This window comes from Electrona antarctica (genome assembly GCF_951216825.1).
Source record: "Electrona antarctica genome assembly, chromosome: 1".
Classification (NCBI taxonomy): Eukaryota; Metazoa; Chordata; class Actinopteri; order Myctophiformes; family Myctophidae; genus Electrona; species Electrona antarctica.
The window spans coordinates 1,763,342-1,789,354 of NC_136806.1; the positions used below are offsets into that span (position 1 = coordinate 1,763,342).

Below are 26,013 nucleotides of genomic sequence, written 5' to 3' on the forward strand. Positions count from 1 at the left end.
CGCCAACCTAGTGGGTTGACAACCTGGGGAACATGGGGAGAGCAACGGACTTGAACTCATGCTTCCTTCAAGCCTGAGTGTCCAAGTTGCTCCTTTACACCTGACATGGGGGGGGGGTTTCCCTGGTTGGACGTAGCGCGTGGAAGGAACACGTTATTCCAACCAGTTCCTTTCCCCTCCATCAGGCGCCCTGGCTGGCCAGGGGGAGGCAGTTTAGAGACCAGGATGAGCGAGTGACGTCAGGACTACGGCGCTCTACAGCTGCCTAGACAGACAGACAGACAGACAGACAGACAGACAGACAGACAGACAGACAGACAGACCTGTATGAGCGTCCCGACAGAGCGCGACACGCCGTAGCTGAACCCTCCCTGGAGGAAGTGAGCCGACAGGATGTTGGAGAAGATGGACGCCAAACCGTCCGGGTTGGGGAAGTTCACGGAAAACACCGAGAAATGTCTCTGAAACACCAAAACACAGAGAAATGTCTCTAAACACCAAAACACAGAGAAATGTCTCTGAAACACCAAAACACACAGAAATGTCTCTAAACACCAAAACATACAGAAATGTCTCTAAACACCAAAACACACAGAAATGTCTCTGAAACACCAAAACATACAGAAATGTCTCTAAACACCAAAACATACAGAAATGTCTCTGAAACACCAAAACACAGAGAAATGTCTCTGAAACACCAAAACACACAGACATGTCTCTGAAACACCAAAACATACAGAAATGTCTCTGAAACACCAAAACATACAGAAATGTCTCTGAAACACCAAAACACACAGACATGTCTCTGAAACACCAAAACACAGAGAAATGTCTCTGAAACACCAAAACACACAGACATGTCTCTGAAACACCAAAACACAGAGAAATGTCTCTGAAACACCAAAACACACAGACATGTCTCTGAAACACCAAAACACAGAGAAATGTCTCTGAAACACCAAAACACACAGACATGTCTCTGAAACACCAAAACATACAGAAATGTCTCTGAAACACCAAAACATACAGAAATGTCTCTGAAACACCAAAACACACAGAAATGTCTCTGAAACACCAAAACACACAGAAATGTCTCTAAACACCAAAACACAGAAATGTCTCTGAAACACCAAAACACAGAGAAATGTCACCCTACCCGCGACCCGACTGCGGATAAGCGGTTGAAGATGGATGGATGGATGGACTATGAAAACGCTTATTTACAAGATTACATTTCATCTTTTTTATTTATTTTTCATAAATCAGTGCTATTGAACAGCCTTTATGTCTGCGTGTGGGTTTGACAAATATTGAACACATGAGTGCGTGCGTGCGTGCGTGCGTGCGTGCGTGCGTGCGTGCGTGCGTGCGTGCGTGCGTGCGTGTCTGCGTGCGTGTCTGCGTGTGTGCGTGCGTGCGTGCGTGCGTGCGTGCGTGCGTGCGTGCGTGCGTGCGTGCGTGCGTGCGTGCGTGCGTGCGTGCGTGCGTGCGTGCGTGTCTGCGTGCGTGCGTGCGTGCGTGCGTGCGTGCGTGCGTGCGTGCGTGCGTGTCTGCGTGCGTGCGTGCGTGCGTGCGTGCGTGCGTGCGTGCGTGCGTGCGTGCGTGCGTGCGTGCGTGCGTGCGTGCGTGCGTGCGTGCGTGCGTGCGTGCGTGCGTGCGTGTCTGCGTGCGTGCGTGCGTGCGTGCGTGCGTGCGTGCGTGCGTGCGTGTCTGCGTGTGTGTGTGCGTGCGTGCGTGCGTGTCTGCGTGTGTGCGTGCGTGCGTGCGTGCGTGCGTGCGTGCGTGCGTGCGTGCGTGCGTGTCTGCGTGTGTGCGTGCGTGCGTGCGTGTCTGCGTGTGTGCGTGCGTGCGTGCGTGCGTGCGTGCGTGCATGCGTGCGTGCGTGCGTGTCTGCGTGTGTGCGTGCGTGCGTGTCTGCGTGTGTGCGTGCGTGCGTGCGTGCGTGCGTGCGTGCGTGCGTGCGTGCGTGCGTGCGTGCGTGCGTGCGTGCGTGCGTGCGTGTCTGCGTGCGTGCGTGCGTGCGTGCGTGCGTGCGTGCGTGTCTGCGTGCGTGCGTGCGTGCGTGCGTGCGTGCGTGCGTGCGTGCGTGCGTGCGTGCGTGCGTGCGTGCGTGCGTGCGTGCGTGCGTGCGTGCGTGCGTGCGTGCGTGCGTGCGTGTCTGCGTGCGTGCGTGCGTGCGTGCGTGCGTGCGTGCGTGCGTGCGTGCGTGTCTGCGTGTGTGCGTGCGTGCGTGCGTGTCTGCGTGTGTGCGTGCGTGCGTGCGTGCGTGCGTGCGTGCGTGCGTGCGTGCGTGCGTGCGTGCGTGCGTGTCTGCGTGTGTGCGTGCGTGCGTGCGTGTCTGCGTGTGTGCGTGCGTGCGTGCGTGCGTGCGTGCGTGCATGCGTGCGTGCGTGCGTGTCTGCGTGTGTGCGTGCGTGCGTGTCTGCGTGTGTGCGTGCGTGCGTGCGTGTCTGCGTGCGTGCGTGCGTGTCTGCGTGTGTGCGTGCGTGCGTGCGTGTCTGCGTGTGTGCGTGCGTGCGTGCGTGCGTGCGTGCGTGCGTGCGTGCGTGCGTGCGTGCGTGCGTGCGTGTCTGCGTGTGTGCGTGCGTGCGTGCGTGTCTGCGTGTGTGCGTGCGTGCGTGCGTGCGTGCGTGCGTGCATGCGTGCGTGCGTGCGTGTCTGCGTGTGTGCGTGCGTGCGTGTCTGCGTGTGTGCGTGCGTGCGTGCGTGTCTGCGTGCGTGCGTGCGTGTCTGCGTGTGTGCGTGCGTGCGTGCGTGTCTGCGTGTGTGCGTGCGTGCGTGCGTGCGTGCGTGCGTGCATGCGTGCGTGCGTGCGTGTCTGCGTGTGTGCGTGCGTGCGTGTCTGCGTGTGTGCGTGCGTGCGTGCGTGTCTGCGTGCGTGCGTGCGTGCGTGCGTGCGTGCGTGCGTTGCCTACCTGTAGTCTAGGGTTCACAGAGAAGCTTCCGGCCGTGGGGTTCATACAGGTGATGTACTGACAGTTATGAATCTCCTTCAACACCAGCCTCTGTCTGTCGTACCTGTCAATCAATATTACCCGTAAATCAATCATATTATGTCTGCCGTACCTGTCAATCAATATTACCCGTAAATCAATCATATTATGTCTGCCGTACCTGTCAATCAATATTACCCGTAAATCAATCATATTATGTCTGCCGTACCTGTCAGTCGATCATACCTTTGGAAACAAAGGAACAACCAGAACACAATCAATGTCCCCCGACGAACAAACAGATGGGCCTTAATTCCTCTGTACTGACAACAGAAGGACATCTAGTGTGCCCTGGCTCTATTCCTCTGTACTGACAACAGAAGGACATCTAGTGTGCCCTGGCTCTATTCCTCTGTATTGACAACAGAAGGACATCTAGTGTGCCCTGGCTCTATTCCTCTGTACTGACAACAGAAGGACATCTAGTGTGCCCTGGCTCTATTCCTCTGTACTGACAACAGAAGGACATCTAGTGTGCCCTGGCTCTATTCCTCTGTATTGACAACAGAAGGACATCTAGTGTGCCCTGGCTCTATTCCTCTGTACTGACAACAGAAGGACATCTAGTGTGCCCTGGCTCTATTCCTCTGTATTGACAACAGAAGGACATCTAGTGTGCTCTGGCTCTATTCCTCTGTACTGACAACAGAAGGACATCTAGTGTGCCCTGGCTCTATTCCTCTGTATTGACAACAGAAGGACATCTAGTGTGCCCTGGCTCTATTCCTCTGTATTGACAACAGAAGGACATCTAGTGTGCCCTGGCTCTATTCCTCTGTATTGACAACAGAAGGACATCTAGTGTGCCCTGGCTCTATTCCTCTGTATTGACAACAGAAGGACATCTAGTGTGCCCTGGCTCTATTCCTCTGTATTGACAACAGAAGGACATCTAGTGTGCTCTGCCCTCACCCTAACCCAGTGCCCTGGCTCTATTCCTTTGGTTCCACTTCTACCTTTGAGTCTTATTGCACCTATATGTATGATTGATTGATTGATTGATTGATTGATTGATTGATTGATTCTTTATTTAAATGTCATGCTTCCCATATATGGACTTACAGGACACTTTTTACAGTTTACATAAACAATGACAATAAATGACAATAAAGCGACATGGTCGTTTGCAAACAATAGGTGAATACTAAACTGACTAATACACCCAAGATCCTTACCAGGCAGATTACATAAAATAAAATACACCATTAGGCCTGTAACAATTATAGGCCTATACGAATATATACTGTTCAAATGTGGAGCATTGTGTGGGTTTTCTGCTTCTGTAGTGTAGTCCAGGTGTTGCCGTATCAGAGTGTGTGTGTGTGTGTGTGTGTGTGTGTGTGTGTGTGTGTGTGTGTGTGTGTGTGTGTGTGTGTGTGTGTGTGTGCGGTACCAGTGGCTGTAGTCCAGGTGCTGGCGTATCAGGGTGTGTGTGTGTGTGTGTGTGTGTGTGTGTGTGTGTGTGTGTGCGGTACCAGTGGCTGTAGTCCAGGTGCTGGCGTATCAGGGTGTGTGTGTGTGTGTGTGTGTGTGTGTGTGTGTGTGTGTGTGTGTGTGTGTGTGTGTGTGTGTGTGTGTGTGTGTGTGTGCGGTACCAGTGGCTGTAGTCCAGGTGCTGGCGTATCAGGGTGTGTGTGTGTGTGTGTGTGTGTGTGTGTGCGCGGTACCAGTGGCTGTAGTCCAGGTGCTGGCGTATCAGGGTGTGTGGTTGGACCGTCCCGTACGTGTCGACCTCGGGCATGTTGAGGTCGTCTATGAAGTAGATCAGTTTGTTGGCTCCCTGAGGGGCGAAGGTTCGCCCTGCCTTCTTCTCCAACGGCTTCTCCAGGACCCCTAGAGGTCAAAGGTTGAAGGTTATAACCCTACCCCTGCATGGGGAGAGGTTTAGAGTTAGGGTCTTCTCCAGGACCCCTGGGGTTAAAGGTCAGAGTTAAGGTCTGCATGGGCAGAGGGTTGGAAGGTCAGAAACCCAGCGGTAGAGTTCTCCAACTTCTTCTTTTCCTTTCGGCTTTTCCATCCAGGGGTTCGCCACAGCCAATCATCTGCCTCCATCTCACCCTAGCTGTCCTCTGTCGCCACAGCCAATCATCCACTGCCTCCTCTTTTGTCACATCAACTAACTTCATGTCCTCTTTCACTGTATCCAGATATACTCACTATCCCTCCTCTGTACGTGTCCATCTCAGATAGCTCGGCCACCATGTAATCTTCTTTAAGTTTGGACACGTAGTCACACAACAGGATGGTTTTCCTCGGTACTACTAGTATTAGTAGTAGTATTAGTAGTAGTACTAGTAGTATTTATTTATATAAGTACTCACGTTGCAGCATGGCGGAGGTGGTGTAGTAGTTAAACGGGACCTTGGCAACTACATAGTCTTCCTTCAGCTTGGACACGTAGTCACACACCAGGATGGTCTTCCCCACGCCGGCGTTCCCGACCAGCATGACGGGCTTCCCACGGTGGAGCAGCAGGTCCAGGAAGTACGTCAGACACAGCGTCTCCGGAGTGTGGACCAGTAGCGTCTATGGAAGAAGATATTATATTATTATATATAATATTATATTATAGAACAATATGTAAAGTGTCCCTGGAACAACATATTATCAGATGGGGGTCGGCGGCACATTCCATATAACTTTTGGGGTCCTTGACCTGAAATATAGACCCAGAGGAGAGATTTGACGTTTAGCCCCGGGACCCAAACTGGTGAAAACATCAGATCTCCAAGATCATAACAAGGTTAACCCACCTGTAGTGGGACGTCCGGCTCCAGCTCAAAGGGTTAGGGTTAGAGGTCATGGTTAGGGGTCGGAGGTCAAGGTGAACCCACCTGTAGTGGGACGTCCGGCTCCAGCTCAAAGGGCAGCATCTTGTCGCTCCAGGGGGTGAACTTGTTGCTCTCGGGGTCGATGAAGTAGTCGAACACGGTTCCCTGAGACGGAAACTTCACTGCTCGCATCTCCTTAGACCACCACCTGCTGAACTCTGACCTGTAGTCCATGAGCTGTGCGCACACACACACACACACACACACACACACACACACACACACACACACACACACACACACACACACACACACACACACACACACACACACACACACACACACACACACACACACACACACACACACACACACACACACACAGGCAGAAGAGACACACACACACAGAGAAACTTCACCGCACGCATCACCTTAGATCACCATCTGCTGAACTCTGTCCTGTAGTCCATCAACTATGCACGCATCACACGCATCAACCAACCAATCAGGTGTGTACGTGGTCTGTGAACAGTGCTCCACGGATGGCCCACATGAAGTGCCAGTGCGTGCGTGCGTGCGTGCGTGCGTGCGTGCGTGCCTCACATGGTCAGTGCACAGCGCCCCTCCGAAGGCCCACACGCAGGCGAACACAAAGTACAGTTCGTACAGTTCTCTGGGAGAGTCGGCCGGAGTGTTGTCTTCTGTCAGCAGGCAGTCCAACAGGGAGCACAGCGTCTGATGAGGACAATAACAACTGGATTACTACAGTTCCCATAATGCTTTGCTGCACTGCTCCTCCTCGTGGATAGTGGGAGGGCTGTCTCCAGGATGTAGTCCAGGAAGTAAGTAAGCCCAGTGTACGTGACATCATGGACACTTTGAAATGCGTATATCTTTTCTGTGTCCGATCAGAGACATGGTAACGCCCCGCCTGCCTCTGATTGGCCTACAGACACTGAGCATAGACATGGTAACGCCCTGCCTGCCTCTGATTGGCCTACAGACACTGAGCATAGACATGGTAACGCCCCGCCTGCCTCTGATTGGCCTACAGACACTGAGCATAGACATGGTAACGCCCCGCCTGCCTCTGATTGGCCTACAGACACTGAGCATAGACATGGTAACGCCCTACCTGCCTCTGATTGGCCTACAGACACTGAGCATAGACATGGTAACGCCCTGCCTGCCTCTGATTGGCCTACCGACACTGCCGGCCTTACCAGAGTTTCCTCCGAGATGGATATCTATGCTGCATAGTCTGATGCTCCGTGGTGGGAAATAAATAAATAATACAAGTGCGATATAATACAAGAGAATGACAGTTTGGCACGCGCGGCAGTAACTTTAAATTTTTCTAGAAGAGGCAAACTAATATTGTTTATGCCGTTGGCCTGTTTATTTGTATACATGTGTAAACTTGAAACATTATTGTACTTTGTGAATGTGTTCAGACAGAATCTACACTATAGCTGTTGCCACCATAGACATATATACGTAGACGCCCTTTCCGGCTCTGAGGCGCGTGTCACCATTGAAGGCTCTGAGGCGCGTGTCACCATTGAAGGCTCTGAGGCGCGTGTCACCATTGAAGGCTCTGAGGCGCGTGTCACCATTGAAGGCTCTGAGGCGCGTGTCACCATTGAAGGCTCTGAGGCGCGTGTCACCATTGAAGGCTCTGAGGCGTGTGTCACCATTGAAGGCACAATTTTCCCGACATTCCTTGCAAAGCATTAGCGGAAGCTTGTCAAGCTTCCGCGTGCGTAACATAAGTCCCGGAAAAGATGCGCTGTGATTGGCCAGTAGTCACTTGAGTGACAGCGAGAGACATGGAGGAGTCGCATGAGTGACGTCACTTGGGCAGCGACACAGTCGCCTTCAGCAAATGCCTTCAGCACTTCTAAATAAGAAAGCTGCGGAGAACTGTTGCTTTGTGTTCACTCTTTAATGTTTTCTGTTAGTAATCTAATCCCCCCTGGCTCTGATGTTGTATTGTTAATAACTTTGTTGTTTGTGGTTGTTTGTTTGTCTTGTTTTGTATTGTAATGTATATTGTCATGACTGTTATGAAGATTTGTAAAAAAAGAAGCCTTCAGCACTGCACTTCCGCCTTCATTGGGATACACGTCGCTCCAATGAACTGCAGCGGCAAATGAGGCATCTATTTCTTATAATATCTATGGTTGCCACACTTACCAGAGAGCCGCAGGCGTTGTCTCTGTCGGCCAGCTTCTTTTCTGGGTTTTTAGACAGCTGGTGGATGGAAGTTAGGCCAGATTCCCGGAAACGCTCTCCCCGCGGCAGTCAGCCGCGGGGAGAGCGTTTCCGGGAAGCTGGCCGCCGTGGCAACCTGCCGCGTGGCTGGAGCTTCTTTTCCATCCACCAGCTGTCTAAAAAAACGGAAAAGACGCTGGCCGCCAGAGAAAACGTCTGCTGCTGTCGGCTCTGGTGTGGAAACACTGTATAGCTGTTTATAGGAGGGGCTGGACCATACCATTCTCTGCTACGGGGGTGATGGTATATTATTACCTGGACCATACCATTCTCCAGTACGGGGGTGATGGTTTATTACCTGGACCATACCATTCTCTGCTACGGGGGTGATGGTATATTATTACCTGGACCATACCATTCTCTGCTACGGGGGTGATGGTTTATTACCTGGACCATACCATTCTCTGCTACGGGGGTGATGGTATATTACCTAGACCATACCATTCTCTAGTACGGGGGTGATGGTAAATTACCAGGACCATACCATTCTCTGCTACGGGGGTGATGGTATATTATTACCTGGACCATACCATTCTCTAGTACGGGGGTGATGGTATATTACCTGGACCATACCATTCTCCGGTACGGGGGTGATGGTATAGTATTACCTGGACCATACCATTCTCCGGTACGGGGGTGATGGTATATTATTACCTGGACCATACCATTCTCCGGTACGGGGGTGATGGTATATTATTACCTGGACCATACCATTCTCCGGTACGGGGGTGATGGTATATTACCTGGACCATACCATTCTCTAGTACGGGGGTGATGGTATATTATTACCTGGACCATACCATTCTCCGGTACGGGGGTGATGGTCTTCAGGTTGCAGCGGACCTGCTCCATACAGGAAGGGACGTACTTGTCGAACAGGATGGTCAGGTTGGCGCGCTCTGATTGGGCGTGTCGGGTGTCAATCCAGCTCGTCACGTACCTGAGGGGGCGGGGCAACAAAGACACGTGTGACCCAAGCCCCCAGTAAGGCTATCCGACGTTGAAGCTGCCACCACCTACTGGCGAAATGTGGAACTGCAGCACTTTCATGGAGGTGGACGGACGTTCATGACGTCACGTGCGTCAGACCCGGACCTCAAATGTGAGGTCCGGGTCTAGGCTAGGCTAGGCTAGGCTAAGCTAAACTTCCGCTTACTCGAGCCATTAAGTTATAATTGTACTTCCGGAAGTCTTCCGGGTGCTTCAAAACGCCACTGAGCAACTTCTATTGAAATGAATAGCGGGGGGGGGGGGGGGGGGGGTCAGAGGTTATCTTACGAGGTCCAGACCAGGTCCTGGGGGACAGGGTCAGGGCTAGGGGTCAGAGGTTATCTTACGAGGTCCAGACCAGGTCCTGGTGGACAGGGTCAGGGCTAGGGGTCAGAGGTTAGGGGTCAGGGCTAGGGGTCAGAGGTTATCTTACGAGGTCCAGACCAGGTCCTGGTGGACAGGGTCAGGGCTAGGGGTCAGAGGTTAGGGGTCAGGGCTAGGGGTCAGAGGTTATCTTACGAGGTCCAGACCAGGTCCTGGGGGACAGGGTCAGGGCTAGGGGTCAGAGGTTATCTTACGAGCTCCAGACCAGGTCCTGGTGGACAGGGTCAGGGCTAGGGGTCAGAGGTTAGGGCTAGGGGTCAGAGGTTATCTTACGAGGTCCAGACCAGGTCCTGGGGGTTGACGTATCGGGACACGGTGGCCGGAGTGGCAGCTCTGAGGTGAGAGATCTCAAACAGCAGACGCATCGACGAGGACAGGATGATCCGCTCGTTACTGGCTAGAGTCAACACCTGGAGACACATGGAGGACAGACAGAGACATGGAGACACAGAGAGACATGGGTGAGGACAGACATAGAGACATGGAGACACAGAGAGACAAGGGTGAGGACAGACAGAGACATGGAGACAGAGAGACATGGAGACACAGAGAGACAAGGGTGAGGACAGACAGAGACATGGAGACAGAGAGACATGGAGACACAGAGAGACAAGGGTGAGGACAGACAGAGACATGGAGACAGAGAGACATGGAGACACAGAGAGACAAGGGTGAGGACAGACAGAGACATGGAGACAGAGAGACATGGAGACACAGAGAGACAAGGGTGAGGACAGACAGAGACATGGAGACAGAGAGACATGGAGACAGAGAGACAGAGAGACATGGAGACACAGAGAGACAGAGAGCCATGGGTGAGGACAGACAGAGACATGGAGACACAGAGAGACAAGGGTGAGGACAGACAGAGACATGGAGACACAGAGAGACAAGGGTGAGGACAGACAGAGACATGGAGACAGAGAGACAGAGAGAGACATGAAGACACAGAGAGACATGAAGACAGAGAGACACAGAGAGACATGAAGACACAGAGACATGGAGACAGAGAGACACAGAGAGACATGAAGACACAGAGACATTGAGACAGAGAGACACAGAGAGACATGAAGACACAGAGACATGGAGACAGAGAGACACAGAGAGACATGAAGACACAGAGACATGGAGACAGAGAGACACAGAGAGACATGAAGACACAGAGACATGGAGGACAGGCTGATCCTCTTGTTACTGGCTAGAGTTAACACCTGGAGACATGGAGACATGGATGAGGATGTGTGCGTGCGTGCGTGCGTGCGTGCGTGCGTGTTGATGTGGACCGGAGTGGCAGCTCTGAGGTGAGAGATCTCAAACAGCAGACGCATCGACGAGGACAGGATGATCCGCTCGTTACTGGCTAGAGTCAACACCTGGAGACACATGGAGGACAGACAGAGACATGGAGACACAGAGAGACATGGGTGAGGACAGACATAGAGACATGGAGACACAGAGAGACAAGGGTGAGGACAGACAGAGACATGGAGACAGAGAGACATGGAGACACAGAGAGACAAGGGTGAGGACAGACAGAGACATGGAGACAGAGAGACATGGAGACACAGAGAGACAAGGGTGAGGACAGACAGAGACATGGAGACAGAGAGACATGGAGACACAGAGAGACAAGGGTGAGGACAGACAGAGACATGGAGACAGAGAGACATGGAGACACAGAGAGACAAGGGTGAGGACAGACAGAGACATGGAGACAGAGAGACATGGAGACAGAGAGACAGAGAGACATGGAGACACAGAGAGACAGAGAGCCATGGGTGAGGACAGACAGAGACATGGAGACACAGAGAGACAAGGGTGAGGACAGACAGAGACATGGAGACACAGAGAGACAAGGGTGAGGACAGACAGAGACATGGAGACAGAGAGACAGAGAGAGACATGAAGACACAGAGAGACATGAAGACAGAGAGACACAGAGAGACATGAAGACACAGAGACATGGAGACAGAGAGACACAGAGAGACATGAAGACACAGAGACATTGAGACAGAGAGACACAGAGAGACATGAAGACACAGAGACATGGAGACAGAGAGACACAGAGAGACATGAAGACACAGAGACATGGAGACAGAGAGACACAGAGAGACATGAAGACACAGAGACATGGAGGACAGGCTGATCCTCTTGTTACTGGCTAGAGTTAACACCTGGAGACATGGAGACATGGATGAGGATGTGTGCGTGCGTGCGTGCGTGCGTGCGTGCGTGTTGATGTGGACCCCAGGAAGACGACAGCTAATGGAGGTCATAATTACATCAACTCTCCCCACTTCCTCTCTCCTGTCCCTAATCACCCCCCCGCCCCGCCTCTCTCTCCCTCTCCCTCTCCCTCTCCCTCTCCTCTCTCTCTCTCTCTCTCTCTCTCTCTCTCTCTCTCTCTCTCTCTCTCTCTCTCTCTCTCTCTCTCTCTCTCTCTCTCTCTCTCTCTCTCTCTCTCTCTCTCTCTCTCTCTCTCTCTCTCTCTCTCTCTCTCTCTCTGCCTCCCATTGAGGAGTAGTGCAGCGTACAGTGAACACATCCATAGCTTGTTTCAGATAGATATAGATAGATCGAGAGATCGAGAGATCGATAGATCGATAGATCGATAGATCGATAGATAGATAGATAGATAGATAGATAGATCGATAGATCGATCGATAGATCGATAGATCGATAGATCGATAGATCGATAGATCGATAGATCGATAGATAGATAGATCGATAGATCGATAGATAGATAGATAGATAGATAGATCGATAGATCGATAGATCGATAGATCGATAGATCGATAGATCGATAGATCGATAGATCGATAGATAGATAGATAGATCGATAGATCGATAGATCGATAGATCGATCGATCGATCGATCGATCGATAGATCGATAGATAGATAGATCTATAGATAGATAGATAGATAGATAGATAGATTGATAGATTGATAGATAGATAGATAGATAAACCGTACGGTGTATACACCATGTATCTATATCTATAGATAGATAGATAGATAGATAGATAGACAGATAGATAGACAGACAGACAGACAGACAGACAGACAGACAGACAGACAGACAGACAGACAGACAGACAGACAGACAGACAGACAGACAGACAGACAGACAGACAGACAGACAGACAGACAGACAGACAGACAGACAGACAGACAGACAGACAGACAGACAGACAGACAGACAGACAGACAGACAGACAGACAGACAGACAGACAGACAGACAGACAGACAGACAGACAGACAGACAGACAGACAGACAGACAGACAGACAGACAGACAGACAGACAGACAGACAGACAGACAGACAGACAGACAGACAGACAGACAGACAGACAGACAGACAGACAGACAGACAGACAGACAGACAGACAGACAGACAGACAGACAGACAGACAGACAGACAGACAGACAGACAGACAGACAGACAGACAGACAGACAGATAATAGATAGATAGATAGATAGATAGATAGATAGATAGATAGACAGACAGACAGACAGACAGACAGACAGACAGACAGACAGACAGACAGACAGACAGACAGACAGACAGACAGACAGACAGACAGACAGACAGACAGACAGACAGACAGACAGACAGACAGACAGACAGACAGACAGAGAGAGAGAGAGAGAGAGAGAGAGAGAGAGAGAGAGAGAGAGAGAGAGAGAGAGAGAGAGAGAGAGAGAGAGAGAGAGATAGATAGATAGATAGATAGATAGATAGATAGATAGATAGATAGATAGATAGATAGATAGATAGATAGATAGATAGATAGATAGATAGACAACACATCAGAGGAGGATGGAGGGAGCAGTGATGCTGAACTTGACTCCAGTGATCAAGTTACACCAAATACCAGGTTTGATCTGTTTTACTGTTACGTTTGCTCTGAAAGAATATATATTCAAAGATCTGTGCTGCATTTTCACGATGTTTAAAAATTAGCAGACCTACAAGCTCGTAGCGCGCCACTCGGTGGCGCTCTATGAGCTTGTAGATCTGCTATTGTCCAATAGCTAAAGTATAACATAATGCTTAGTTAAAACACCAAAAGAGGTTCCTGCACAGAATGGGTTAATATGTTAATGTTTCTATATTACTGTTAATAACGGCTTTGATCTGTTTTACTGTTAATATGTTAATGTCACTACATTACTGTTTAATTATTAATAGCAATAGTATAGTTTGAGTTATAATGTTATACTGTTCCATTATTGTTTCAACATTTAGTCTAATAGCTGCAGTGTTTCATTCAGTTTATTCAATTCACTGCCATATCAATCTTTATTACATACAGTGTTGTCAAAATATTACTTTAACAGTAATATACTACTTGAAAAAAAGTAATACTTTACTTATTACTTTTTTCTCTCGCCTCCAGTAATTGCATATTTTGTCCCCAAAAGTCTTACTTTGCATTTTCAACATCAGCAGTCCCCCCTCCCCTATTCTGCAGTGTTTATTTAACTAGCGTCGCAGTCCCGGCCCCTACCATGGACCAGGAAATTAATCCCAATGTAGTAGTTTGTAGAGCGGATCAGCAGTCTGCAAAGCAACTTGACCCCTATCCAGTCTACCATTATAAATAAACACTCAAACCCACAGTTCCACCAAGGCTCGTGAAAATAGTAATAATATTACTTTTGGAAAAAAGTAAATGTAATATTAATACTGAAAATGTGAAGGTAACTAGTTAAGTTACGTATTACTGGAAAAAAGTAATAATATTACTAAAAGTAGTATATTACTTGACAACACTGATTACATATGGCTTGGTTGAATGCTTGATTCTGATTGGTCAATCGCTTAATTCAGCGGTGACCGCTCCGCTGTATAACAGACCTCTGCCTAATCAAACCATCTGAGCACCAGCTGATTTACCTGCTTGATTTACTGCTGTTTCATAAACTATAAACTATGGAAAATGTATAGCTCAGGGTATATCTTGAATGTATTTATATATCTGATGTTTTATATTGCATGCACCGATATCCCAAAGAGAATGTGTCTCACTGAAATGGTCCATTTTGCCATGTAGCCCAGGGATGGGCCACATGTACCCAGGGATGGGCCACATGTAGCCCAGGGATGGGCCACATGTGGCCCAGGGATGGGCCACATGTAGCCCAGGGATGGGCCACATGTAGCCCAGGGATGGGCCACATGTAGCCCAGGGATGGGCCACATGTGGCCCAGGGATGGGCCACATGTGGCCCAGGGATGGGCCACATGTAGCCCAGGGATGGGCCACATGTAGCCCAGGGATGGGCCACATGTAGCCCAGGGATGGGCCACATGTAGCCCAGGGATGGGCCACATGTAGCCCAGGGATGGGCCACATGCAGCCCAGGGATGGGCCACATGTAGCCCAGGGATGGGCCACATGTAGCCCAGGGATGGGCCACATGCAGCCCAGGGATGGGCCACATGTAGCCCAGGGATGGGCCACATGTAGCCCAGGGATGGGCCACATGCAGCCCAGGGATGGGCCACATGTAGCCCAGGGATGGGCCACATGCAGCCCAGGGATGGGCCACATGTAGCCCAGGGATGGGCCACATGTAGCCCAGGGATGGGCCACATGTAGCCCAGGGATGGGCCACATGCAGCCCAGGGATGGGCCACATGCAGCCCAGGGATGGGCCACATGTAGCCCAGGGATGGGCCACATGTAGCCCAGGGATGGGCCACATGTAGCCCAGGGATGGGCCACATGCGGCCCCCACCTTCACTTAATGCGGCCCAAATGTTAATATCAGAATACTGATATAGTATTGATTTCCACCGTTACAATTCCAAACCTGCTTTAATTACTTCATGACTCGTATAAAATGACTAGTAAAATGTTAAATGTCTTTTTATGTGTCCAATGTAGTTATGTTAACAGTTCATAAAGTTAACATAACCATAACTAAATGCATTTGAAATTCAATAAAAAGGTTACTTTTCAGTATTCCAATTCAAAAATAGCAAGAAGTGGTCTGGCCTTATTATGCATGTATAATTAATTTAACTAAGATGACGCACACATGTTGCCAGATGGCCCTGAGTACGTGCACGCACATGCACGTATGTTTGAATACACACACACATGACCAAAGAAGAGACATGAGTTCTTTGTCTAGTATGTTCAACACGCGCACGCGCACACGCGCACGCACGCACGCACACGCACACGCACACACACACACACACACACACACACACACACACACACACACACACACACACACACGTTATATTCAAAGGCTATACGGGGCATTCTACCGATTCGGTGAAAATTGCAGTCCCACAAAAAAAAACATATATTAAAAAACAATTTAGTATTCAGACTTTTCACTGTAGTAATGTCATAATATGGCCTAATTAATCACAATACATTCATTGAGATAATGTAAAATTAAATATACAAAAAAAACATCCTTTATATGTAGCTTCCTATTGGACGGTGGCTGTCCCAACCTCTAACCCCTTACATGATTTTTGTCACTTTCCTAAAAAATGTTTTTTTAATACACCCATTTGATTTATTTAAGTTGAAATAATGAAATTGATTTTGTAGATTTATTTTAAATTAAAACACTTTATATAAAAACTGCTTTTCATGTCACTACCGAAACAGAAAGAGTTTAAGTCCATATAGCCTGGTTTAAGCCACACCCCCACACTCTTCACCAAGAAGTGACAGACTTCATTTCTAGTTTCCGCTGCTGTCGCAAACAGTTTTGCGACAGCGGAAACTCTCGCCCCTCCCATGTGAACGTTGTCTGCTTATAGGCTGTCTACTAAACTTTACCCGTAGCCCCGCCCCCTCATGAAACCACTGCTCCCCAAGTAGCCCCTCATGAAACCACTGCTCCCCAAGTAGCCCCTCATGAAACCACTGCTCCCCAAATCACTAAACTTCACCCGTAGCCCCTCATGAAACCACTGCTCCCCAAATCACTAAACTTCACCCGTAGCCCCTCATGAAACCACTGCTCCCCAAATCACTAAACTTCACCCGTAGCCCCTCATGAAACCACTGCTCCCCAAGTAGCCCCTCATGAAACCACTGCTCCCCAAGTAGCCCCTCATGAAACCACTGCTCCCCAAGTAGCCCCTCATGAAACCACTGCTCCCCAAATCACTAAACTTCACCCGTAGCCCCTCATGAAACCACTGCTCCCCAAATCACTAAACTTCACCCGTAGTCCCTCATGAAACCACTGCTCCCCAACTTCACCCGTAGCCCCTCATGAAACCACTGCTCCCCAAATCACTAAACTTCACCCGTAGCCCCTCATGAAACCACTGCTCCCCAAATCACTAAACTTCACCCGTAGTCCCTCATAAAACCACTGCTCCCCAACTTCACCCGTAGCCCCTCATGAAACCACTGCTCCCCAAATCACTAAACTTCACCCGTAGCCCCTCATGAAACCACTGCTCCCCAAATAACTAAACTTCACCCGTAGTCCCTCATGAAACCACTGCTCCCCAACTTCACCCGTAGCCCCTCATGAAACCACTGCTCCCCAAATCACTAAACTTCACCCGTAGTCCCTCATGAAACCACTGCTCCCCAACTTCACCCGTAGTCCCTCATGAAACCACTGCTCCCCAACTTCACCCGTAGCCCCTCATGAAACCACTGCTCCCCAAATCACTAAACTTCACCCGTAGCCCCTCATGAAACCACTGCTCCCCAAATCAAAAAGGACAATTTTCGTATCCATCCTGAATGACACCAGGCTTATTGGTATTACTGCAGGCTGCATGTGTAAACATGCAACTGTATGGCATTATATTGCCATTTGTTAAGGCTATATATATTAGTTTTACATATTGAATTAATGTGTCTTTAGTTTGCTAAACTTAAGATCATAGTGCTTTTTGAAAGCAGAAGCAACTACAACTAGCATCATATCATACTATAATTAACTCAATGTCTGTCTGAATGAATGAAACACCTCCGTAGCTCCTCATCGCCTGTACCAATCGCTCCCACTTTTCACACAGGCATTGACCATAACAATATGGAGGTCTTAACGAAGTCCTTTTTCCAATTTAAGAAAGTATAGGAGAATTCCATGCTAGAATTATTTCTTACGTTTATTTGTAGTTGTTACGTTCCCACCAAAGAGGTCCAGGTGTTATTTTGTGCAAAAGTGCATTATTGACTATTGGGGGTTGGGTTTTTGTGCTAATTCGCTTATTTCCATCAAAAATAAGTAGTAAAGTGTGCCACTTGGGATACTATTTACATTATGAAGAGAGGATATATACAAAAAACATGATTTTTGAGCGATGGAAATAAGCGAATTAGCACAACACCCCAATGCCCCATTCAATTCATTGATGGCTTATTCAAAACACATTGTGCAAATCTCACGATACACGGTAACCTCCCCCCCCCCCCCTGTACCCAGCTAGTACGCATGTTATCAAGAAATAACAGACAGATGAATTCAGCGATTGACCAATGAGAATCAAGCATTCAACCAAGCCATGTAATAAAATAGTATAATGTTCAATAGTGATGACCGATTATATGATGATACAATGAAAATGAGTGAAGTCTGCCTTTAATTCCTTTGTTCCAGACCAGACAATGGATCCCAGAGTGAAGGAAGAGATCAACTCTCCAGACCAGACAATGGATCCCAGAGTGAAGGAGGAGATCAACTCTCCAGACCAGACTATGGATCCCAGAGTGAAGGAGGAGATCAACTCTCCAGACCAGACAATGGATCCCAGAGTGAAGGAGGAGATCAACTCTCCAGACCAGACAATGGATCCCATAGTGAAGGAAGAGATCAAGTCTCCAGACCAGACAATGGATCCCAGAGTGAAGGAAGAGATCAAGTCTCCAGACCAGACAATGGATCCTAGAGTGAAGGAAGAGATCAAGTCTCCAGACCAGACAATGGATCCCAGAGTGAAGGAAGAGATCAAGTCTCCAGACCAGACAATGGATCCCAGAATGAAGGAGGAGATCAACACTCCAGACCAGACAATGGATCCCAGAGTGAAGGAAGAGATCAAGTCTCCAGACCAGACAATGGATCCCAGAGTGAAGGAAGAGATCAAGTCTCCAGACCAGACAATGGATCCCAGAGTGCAGGAGGAGATCAACTCTCCAGACCAGACAATGGATCCCAGAGTGAAGGAAGAGATCAACTCTCCAGACCAGACAATGGATCCCAGAGTGAAGGAGGAGATCAACTCTCCATCCAGGGACAAACCTGGAGACCTCCAGAACTTCAGTAAGTTCCATCATTCTTTGTTTGATTCTGTTCTGTTGTCTCATCTTACAATAAATGCAACTCATCTCTGTATACCTACGTCTGTAAACCACGTATCTCGAGAACCGTCCCCCCCCCCCCAACTTAAAATTTGACACATGCGTTCCACGCCCCCACCGGGAGCGCAGCGCCTGGCCTTGAGTCGGTCCGATACACGGTTGTCCAGAAGCACCACAAAAGGCTCTGGTCAGGCTCAGCCAGTGGACCTAATGAGTCCACTCACCTGTACAATTTATAGCCTCTGCCTCAGCCAATTGATTGCCATGGCAACCTCAGCCATATTCCCCACACCTGCCATTTCAGAGTACACATTGTAGCCGTCCGTCTGTCTACCTGTGTCTCCATATATGGAGATATCTGTGTATGTCAGTCTCTGTCCTTTTATGCAGTTAAGTGGATATAGCGACGGGCAGCGCACTCCCCTGACAGGAAACGCTGCCAGAGATCACGCTTCTAGTGGAAGTGGGCGGAGGGAAACATTTAATTGACGGACCACAGTGGAAGCGAGCGTTGCCTAGCGACGGGGAAGCTACTACTCAGTAGATATTATAGCGAGGCCAATCTGACTCAATAAAAACCCAACAATCACGTTAAGTCATGTCAATGGCAACCAATGAGCTTAACATTGAAGTGAAGGGAGGGGAACTTTTTCACCGACGAACCACTTCCTGTTTATCGATTGCCTAGCAACCGAGGGTCGTTCAGATGGTAGCGACCAGGGGCCCGTTCCACGAAACTTGGATTAGAGATTTAACCGGGGCTTAATATAACCTGGATCAGCGATTAACCGGTTTCATGAAAGTTGGTTAATCTTGCCAGATTAATTTAACCAGTTAACCTGGATATGTTGAGGCTTGATTCGGTTTCATGAAAGTGATGCTGCATTAGTTACCATGGAAACTAATGCTTTGTACTTAGCCTGCTCCGGACCAGGCTAACAGCCAGGTTTAACCTAATCCTGATGTCTTTACTGTTCATTAAGCAGTCAATCTGATCACAAACCAATGACTTTTGCCACACTTATTCAATTATTATGGGTTTATGTTATGCATTAAAGGACTAATTTTAGCACTATATACGAAATCAAAGAACCAAAATATATAGGCTGCACAACCTCATCATGACAGCTTGTGAGCTTGTAGATCAGCTGCTTTTGGTGAATGTTCCCCCAGAAAAGGTTTGCTGTGGTGCAAGTGGTAAAGAAAAAGATTATATTATATTATTAAAAATATATATATATATTTTGTAAAGGTGAAAACATTACTATATATTACCATTACTCATTGTTTTACAACATATTACCATTGTAACATTTCACCCACTATTGAACCCATGACCCACGGTTCACCAGTCTGGCCCCTGTCTGGGCAACTACCCCCTTCCCCAAAGGTAGCTCCCTCAGAGGAGGGAGTTATGGTCAAATATCACGATGCTACAATATCATTACAAATTCTGTTACATTTATTATGACAATTTCATTATGAAGTTTTAAGTTAAGAGTAGTGTTAAAATGTAGACTATTTTTGGGGTAGTTAATCATTCAGTCTATCCACTATTGAGTGTTTTCTCTTTAATTACAGCAGCAGTATTTATTTTAGAAGCTTAAATCCGTGTATCAGTAAGTCTGGAATAGATTAGTAAAGATAGTGAGATATACAGAAGGGGGCAGTAATGCAACTATTAAGGATGCCAACTGCCATAATACCCCACGAAGAAGAAGGATCTGTAAATCTGTGTTCCACCAAATGGGTCTAGAGAGGAAAAGCCAGGCTCTGCATTCAGCCAGGCTTTGTGATCCTGGCTCGCCAAATCCGCCAATTCTGAGCCTCGCTTGGTTTTAGTGGAACGGAATAAACCAGGCTGTAAAGAACAGGATTTAAAAAGCCTGGTTTTGGCCTAAATCCTGGATTAGTTAATCCAAGTTTCGTGGAACAGGCCCCAGCGTGATGTAACTCAATGTGATTATTGATCATGAAGCTCTAACCAGGTGAGTGTTTTCTGTTTCAGAAACCTGTCCTACTCTGTCCTCAGTTAAAGCAAAACGTTGCTGCTGCGACCAATGTGGAAAAAGCTTCCCTTCACTTTTCCATCTCAAAGCACACCAGAGAATTCACACTGGAGAAAAGCCATACAGCTGTGACCAATGTGGAAAGAGCTTCACTTCACTTTCCAATCTCAAAGCACACCAGATAATTCACACTGGAGAAAAGCCGTACAGCTGCGACCAATGTGGAAAAAGCTTCACTTCAAGTTTTAGTGTTAAAGTACACCAGAGAATTCACACTGGAGAAAAGCCTTACAGCTGCGACCAATGTGGAAAAAGCTTCACAACACTTTCCTATCTCAAAGCACACGAGAGAATTCACACAGGGGAAAAGCCTTACAGCTGTGACCATTGTGGGAAAAGGTTCCGCCAAATGTCTGATCTAACAACACACCATAGAATTCACATTGGAGAAAAGCCTTATAGCTGTGACCAATGTGGAAAAAGCTTCACTTTACTTTCCAATCTCAAAGTACACCAGAAAATTCACACTGGAGAAAAGCCTTACAGCTGTGAGCAATGTGGAAAAAGCTTCACTTTACTTTCCACTTTCAAACAACACCAGAGAATTCACACTGGAGAAAAGCCTTACAGCTGTGGCCAATGTGGGGAAAGCTTCACCCAAGTTTCCAATCTCAGAGTACACCAGATAATTCACACTGGAGAAAAGCCTTACAGCTGTGGCCAATGTGGGGAAAGCTTCACCCAAGTTTCCTATCTCAAAGTACACCAGATAATTCACACAGGAGAAAAGCCTTACAGCTGTGACCATTGTGGGAAAAGCTTCAGCAAAATGTCTGATCTAACAACACACCATAGAATTCACACTGGAGAAAAGCCTTATAGCTGTGACCAATGTGGAAAAAGCTTCACTTTACTTTCCAATCTCAAAGCACACCAGAGAATTCACACTGGAGAAAAGCCTTACAGCTGCGACCAATGTGGGAAAAGGTTCACTTCACTTTCCAGTTTCAAACAACACCAGAGAAAAAAGCTTCGCTCACAAAGCCTACCTTGGAAAACACAGCACAATTCACACAGGAGAGAAACCATTTGGCTGTGAAACGTGTGGGAAGTGTTTTACTGTGTATGGCAACTTAAAAATACACCGTAGAATTCACACAGGAGAAAAGCCTTACAGCTGTGATTATTTGCATTGCAAAACGATACGATACATAGTCAATGTTGCCGTTTTCATTTCGATATACTTCGATTCTTGGAATTAAAATAAATTTTCCGATGCAGTTACTAATACTATATTGCACGCATAGTCAGCACACTCTGATTATCCACAAAATAAAGTGATATTTGAATTAAGTGAAATCACTGAATATACACACATAGACATACTCAACAACTTTATTTTTCTGTAACCACAACATCTAATCTTTTCAGTTTAAAGCTCCATCTGATTGGAACAACTTGTCTGTTTCTTTGAGATCAATTAAATCATTTAACATTTTCAAGGCTTCTTTGCTTGTAGACCTGAAACCCATTTGTACTTGTTTTTGATTTTTGGAGAGATATGTGTACTTTAATGCTTGATTATTCTTTTTATCTTTATTTTTATTTTCATTATTAGTATCACTATTATTAGTATTTTGTTAGGTGTTTCAGTGCAGTTGCTTCTGTTCTTGATGTAGTGTTTGAGTGGTTTGGAGAGCATCTATGTTTTGTTGCTGTTGTAAGTGTATTTTTTCTGTGTCTGTGTAAGTGTACAAATGGAACCAAATGGACCCTAACGGGTCCATTTGGTTCCATTTGTACACTCTGAGTTAAATTAGCATTGATTTTACAATATAAATTGGGGGTCCCAGAGATATAAATGCTATTAAATGGGGGTCCGTAGACTAATGTATGTCAAACTGGGGGTCCTTGAAATTAAACGGAGTGAGAATCACTGCTAGAGCCATAGAAATCTTCTCTTCTGGAGGTCCGCGGGCCAATTAGTGTCAATTTGGTCAGTTGTATCTGTCTAATAAATGACATGTTGATGCATATAAATGTTTAATGTATCACACAGTATATGCAGTGGTGGAAAGCAACTAAGTACTTTTACTTAAGTACAATTTTGAGATATTTGTACTTTACTTGAGTATTTCCAATTTCCAGTACTTTTACTTTACTCCACTACATCTCAGAGCAAAAATGTGTACTTTTACTTCAGTACAATTATTTGAAAACGTTAGTTACTAGTTACTTTGGAGATTAATTTTGATTAGAAAACATACATTAACCACTCCAACCCTACCCCACTCCAACTTTGAAAACAGCAGATCTACAAGCTCACAATGCGTCGCAACGCGACGCATTGTGAGCTTGTAGATCTGCTATTTTCAAAAGATGTTGTACAGTTTGAACTTGTGAAATGGGACATTCAATATGAGTACTTTTACTTTTAGTACTTTAAGTACATTTTGATGCCGATACTTTTGTACTTTTACTCAAGCACATTTTCAATTCCGTACTTTTACTTGTAACGAAGCAGTTCTAAATTGCAGTATTGGTACTTTTACTTAAGTAAAACAAGTGAGTACTTTTTCCACCACTGAGTATATGTTGATGAATATATGTTTAATGCATCATACCATATATGGTGATGTGTACAGAGTATGTCTGCCAGTGAATTCTGCTTCCTAAAGATGTGAGGATATTTTTAGGAAAGCGACCCTCAGGACTTTGTGTGTTTTCCTTTTAGAGTGGCTTAATGTGTCGTCATCATTTCTGCTCTGTAAGATTTGTTCATAAAGTTATTCAATCAATCCATGTTAACACTGATGTGGAAGACACTACTATGTTGTTAAGATGTCTATCATAGCAAAATATTTACATAATTATATCCAATATTATTACTTTGTATCATTATTATGATGATGTGTTGTCAATTAATGTCCAGCAACATTTCACAGATTGTATCTTTATGAATACGACAAATAAATCACTCTTGATTCTTCATTCATGTAATTAACTAATTAATTAATTACTGTTATATCTGACATCAGAAACAAGATCAATGCAACATGTATTATGATTATTATTATGAACTAGAATATCAGGGGTTCTCAACCCGTGGGCCGCGACCCCTCGGGGGTCCCCGGATTATATATTGTTTTGCAACTGAATGGCTGGATAATGGAAAAGGAAGAGTTTACATAATAGTACACATAGTGCATGCATAAACTTTCCTTAAATCTGGTTTTATGATGTATTTTCTCTAATATTAAGGTTATTTTTGCAGTTAGTTTGTGTGTGTGTGTGTGTGTGTGTGTGGGGGGGGGGGGGGTCACGAGACATGGCCAAAGAATTCCCCAACCAAAAACTTTGAGAACCCCTGCACGTGCGTGCGTGTAAGCATGTGTGCAAGCATGTGTGCATGTGTGGGGGAGGGTGTGTGTGTGTGTGTGTGTGTGTGTGTGTGTGTGTTGTGTGTGTGTGTGGGTGAGGGGGGGTTAAAGTTGATCAATGGGACCCCAGGGAAGACTAGCTGGTTGCTATGACAACAGTTGCTGCTGTGTGCATAAATTAACCCCTCTCTCTCTCTCTCTCTCTCTCTCTCTCTCTCTCTGCCTCTCATTGAGGAGTAGTGCAGCGTACAGTGAACACATCCATAGCTTGTTTCAGTCAGTCAGTCAGTCAGTCAGTCAGACAGACATACAGACAGACAGACAGACAGACAGACAGACAGACAGACAGACAGACAGACAGACAGACAGACAGACAGACAGACATGTATACAACACATCAGAGGAGGATGGAGGGAGCAGTGATGCTGAACTTTACACCAGAGGTCAAGTTACACCAAATACCAGGTTTGATCTGTTTTACTGTTAATATGTTAATGTCACTACATTACTGTTTAATTATTAATAGCAATAGTATAGTTTGAGTTATAATGTTATACTGTTCCATTATTGTTTCAACATTTAGTCTAATAGCTGCAGTGTTTCATTCAGTTTATTCAATTCACTGCCATATAAATCTATAGTTTTAATTAAGACGGTCCAATATTATATGTAAGGGAATATCTGGCTAGGTGGTCATTGTCGGGAGATAATTCACCGACAGGGAGTTTAACCACCGAGGCGAAGCCGAGGTGGTTAAACTGAAGGTGAATTAATACAATGACCATCTAGCCAGATATTATCCCGCTTATTACATGGCTAACTAACATAAATTAATACATTGACCCCAAACACAAAAAAAAGTATTCCATAAGTTCGCGCTGGCTGCGTCTGCAGCACTGTCGGAAAACAAGGAAGTGAGTTGATCAAATAGAATCCATTTTCGGGTCCTGCTTCGTCTATTTCTCGCTCAAATGTTTTCAAAAACCTTTTTAAGAGCAATGTTTAGCTGTAAATTACATTGTGTGTCACTAGTGTGTGTGTGTGTTTACATGGCTGTCATGTTGGAAACAGCAGTAAATCAAGCGGGGCGCAACCGCGCAGCTGGTGGTCAGAGGGTTTGATTAGGCAGCGGTCATTATCGACACATAATTCACCGCTGAATTAAGCGATTGACCAATCAGAATCAAGCATTCAACCAAGCCATGTAATAAGGAACATTTATCTTCAGCAGGGTTTCATTGCGTGAGAGATGTCGCGAGAGAGTGTTCAATTTTTATTAAAGTGTCAAATCACAACCAGTTTGTCTCGAGACACATTACATGTAGAGCAGAGAGGAGACAGACATCACACCCTGAGCAAACAGTTTTGCGATTTTACTGTCATTAACATTCCTTAGAGCTGTTGTGTGAAAATAATAAAAAAAAGTCCCCCCCATGCTGTGTTTCCTAGAACTGGAGGTATGAAAAGAAATCATTAACATTGTGAATCACATCTTGATGTAAAATGTTAAAAAATGATCGGTATTCCCCTTTAATATTAGTACTGCTACTACTTGTTATTAGTATTGTTATTACTGCATCTAAGAACAGGGCACTAGAGACAGAGAATTCATGAAAAGTGCATTAGTGGGCAAGCTGTGCAAAGAGGCAAGAATAAAGTACTCTCTGCTGTTAAGCAGCTGAATAGCAGCCGGGACAAAGGATAGTTTGAAGGGATTAGTCTATGTGGTGGAGCACCCTCAGCCGACGACGGCAACAGGTCAAACTCAGACCTAAGTGGGGGAGGGAGGAAGCTCTCTTGTACAGGTCTATGAGTTGGGCTTTGGTTCTGTCTCTTGTACAGGTTTATGAGTTGGGCCTGGGTTCTTACTAGGAGAACCCAGGCCCAACTCATAGAACTGTACA

The 26,013-nt window shown here is 46.7% G+C and overlaps 1 protein-coding gene across 1 annotated transcript in view; it reads right to left on the reverse strand.

The window, feature by feature from the left end:
* dnah9l (dynein, axonemal, heavy polypeptide 9 like) overlaps positions 1–26,013 on the reverse strand; it is a gene marked incomplete at its 5' end in the record, with an annotated part of 234,184 nt that overhangs the window by 78,982 nt on the left and 129,189 nt on the right. Inside the window, 8 exons of the mRNA XM_079507118.1 lie at positions 324–461; positions 2,916–3,018; positions 4,661–4,826; positions 5,315–5,519; positions 5,828–6,001; positions 6,368–6,499; positions 8,828–8,978; positions 9,686–9,822. Coding sequence (XP_079363244.1) covers positions 324–461; positions 2,916–3,018; positions 4,661–4,826; positions 5,315–5,519; positions 5,828–6,001; positions 6,368–6,499; positions 8,828–8,978; positions 9,686–9,822 — 1,206 coding nt within the window. The remainder of the gene's footprint in view (positions 1–323; positions 462–2,915; positions 3,019–4,660; positions 4,827–5,314; positions 5,520–5,827; positions 6,002–6,367; positions 6,500–8,827; positions 8,979–9,685; positions 9,823–26,013) is intronic.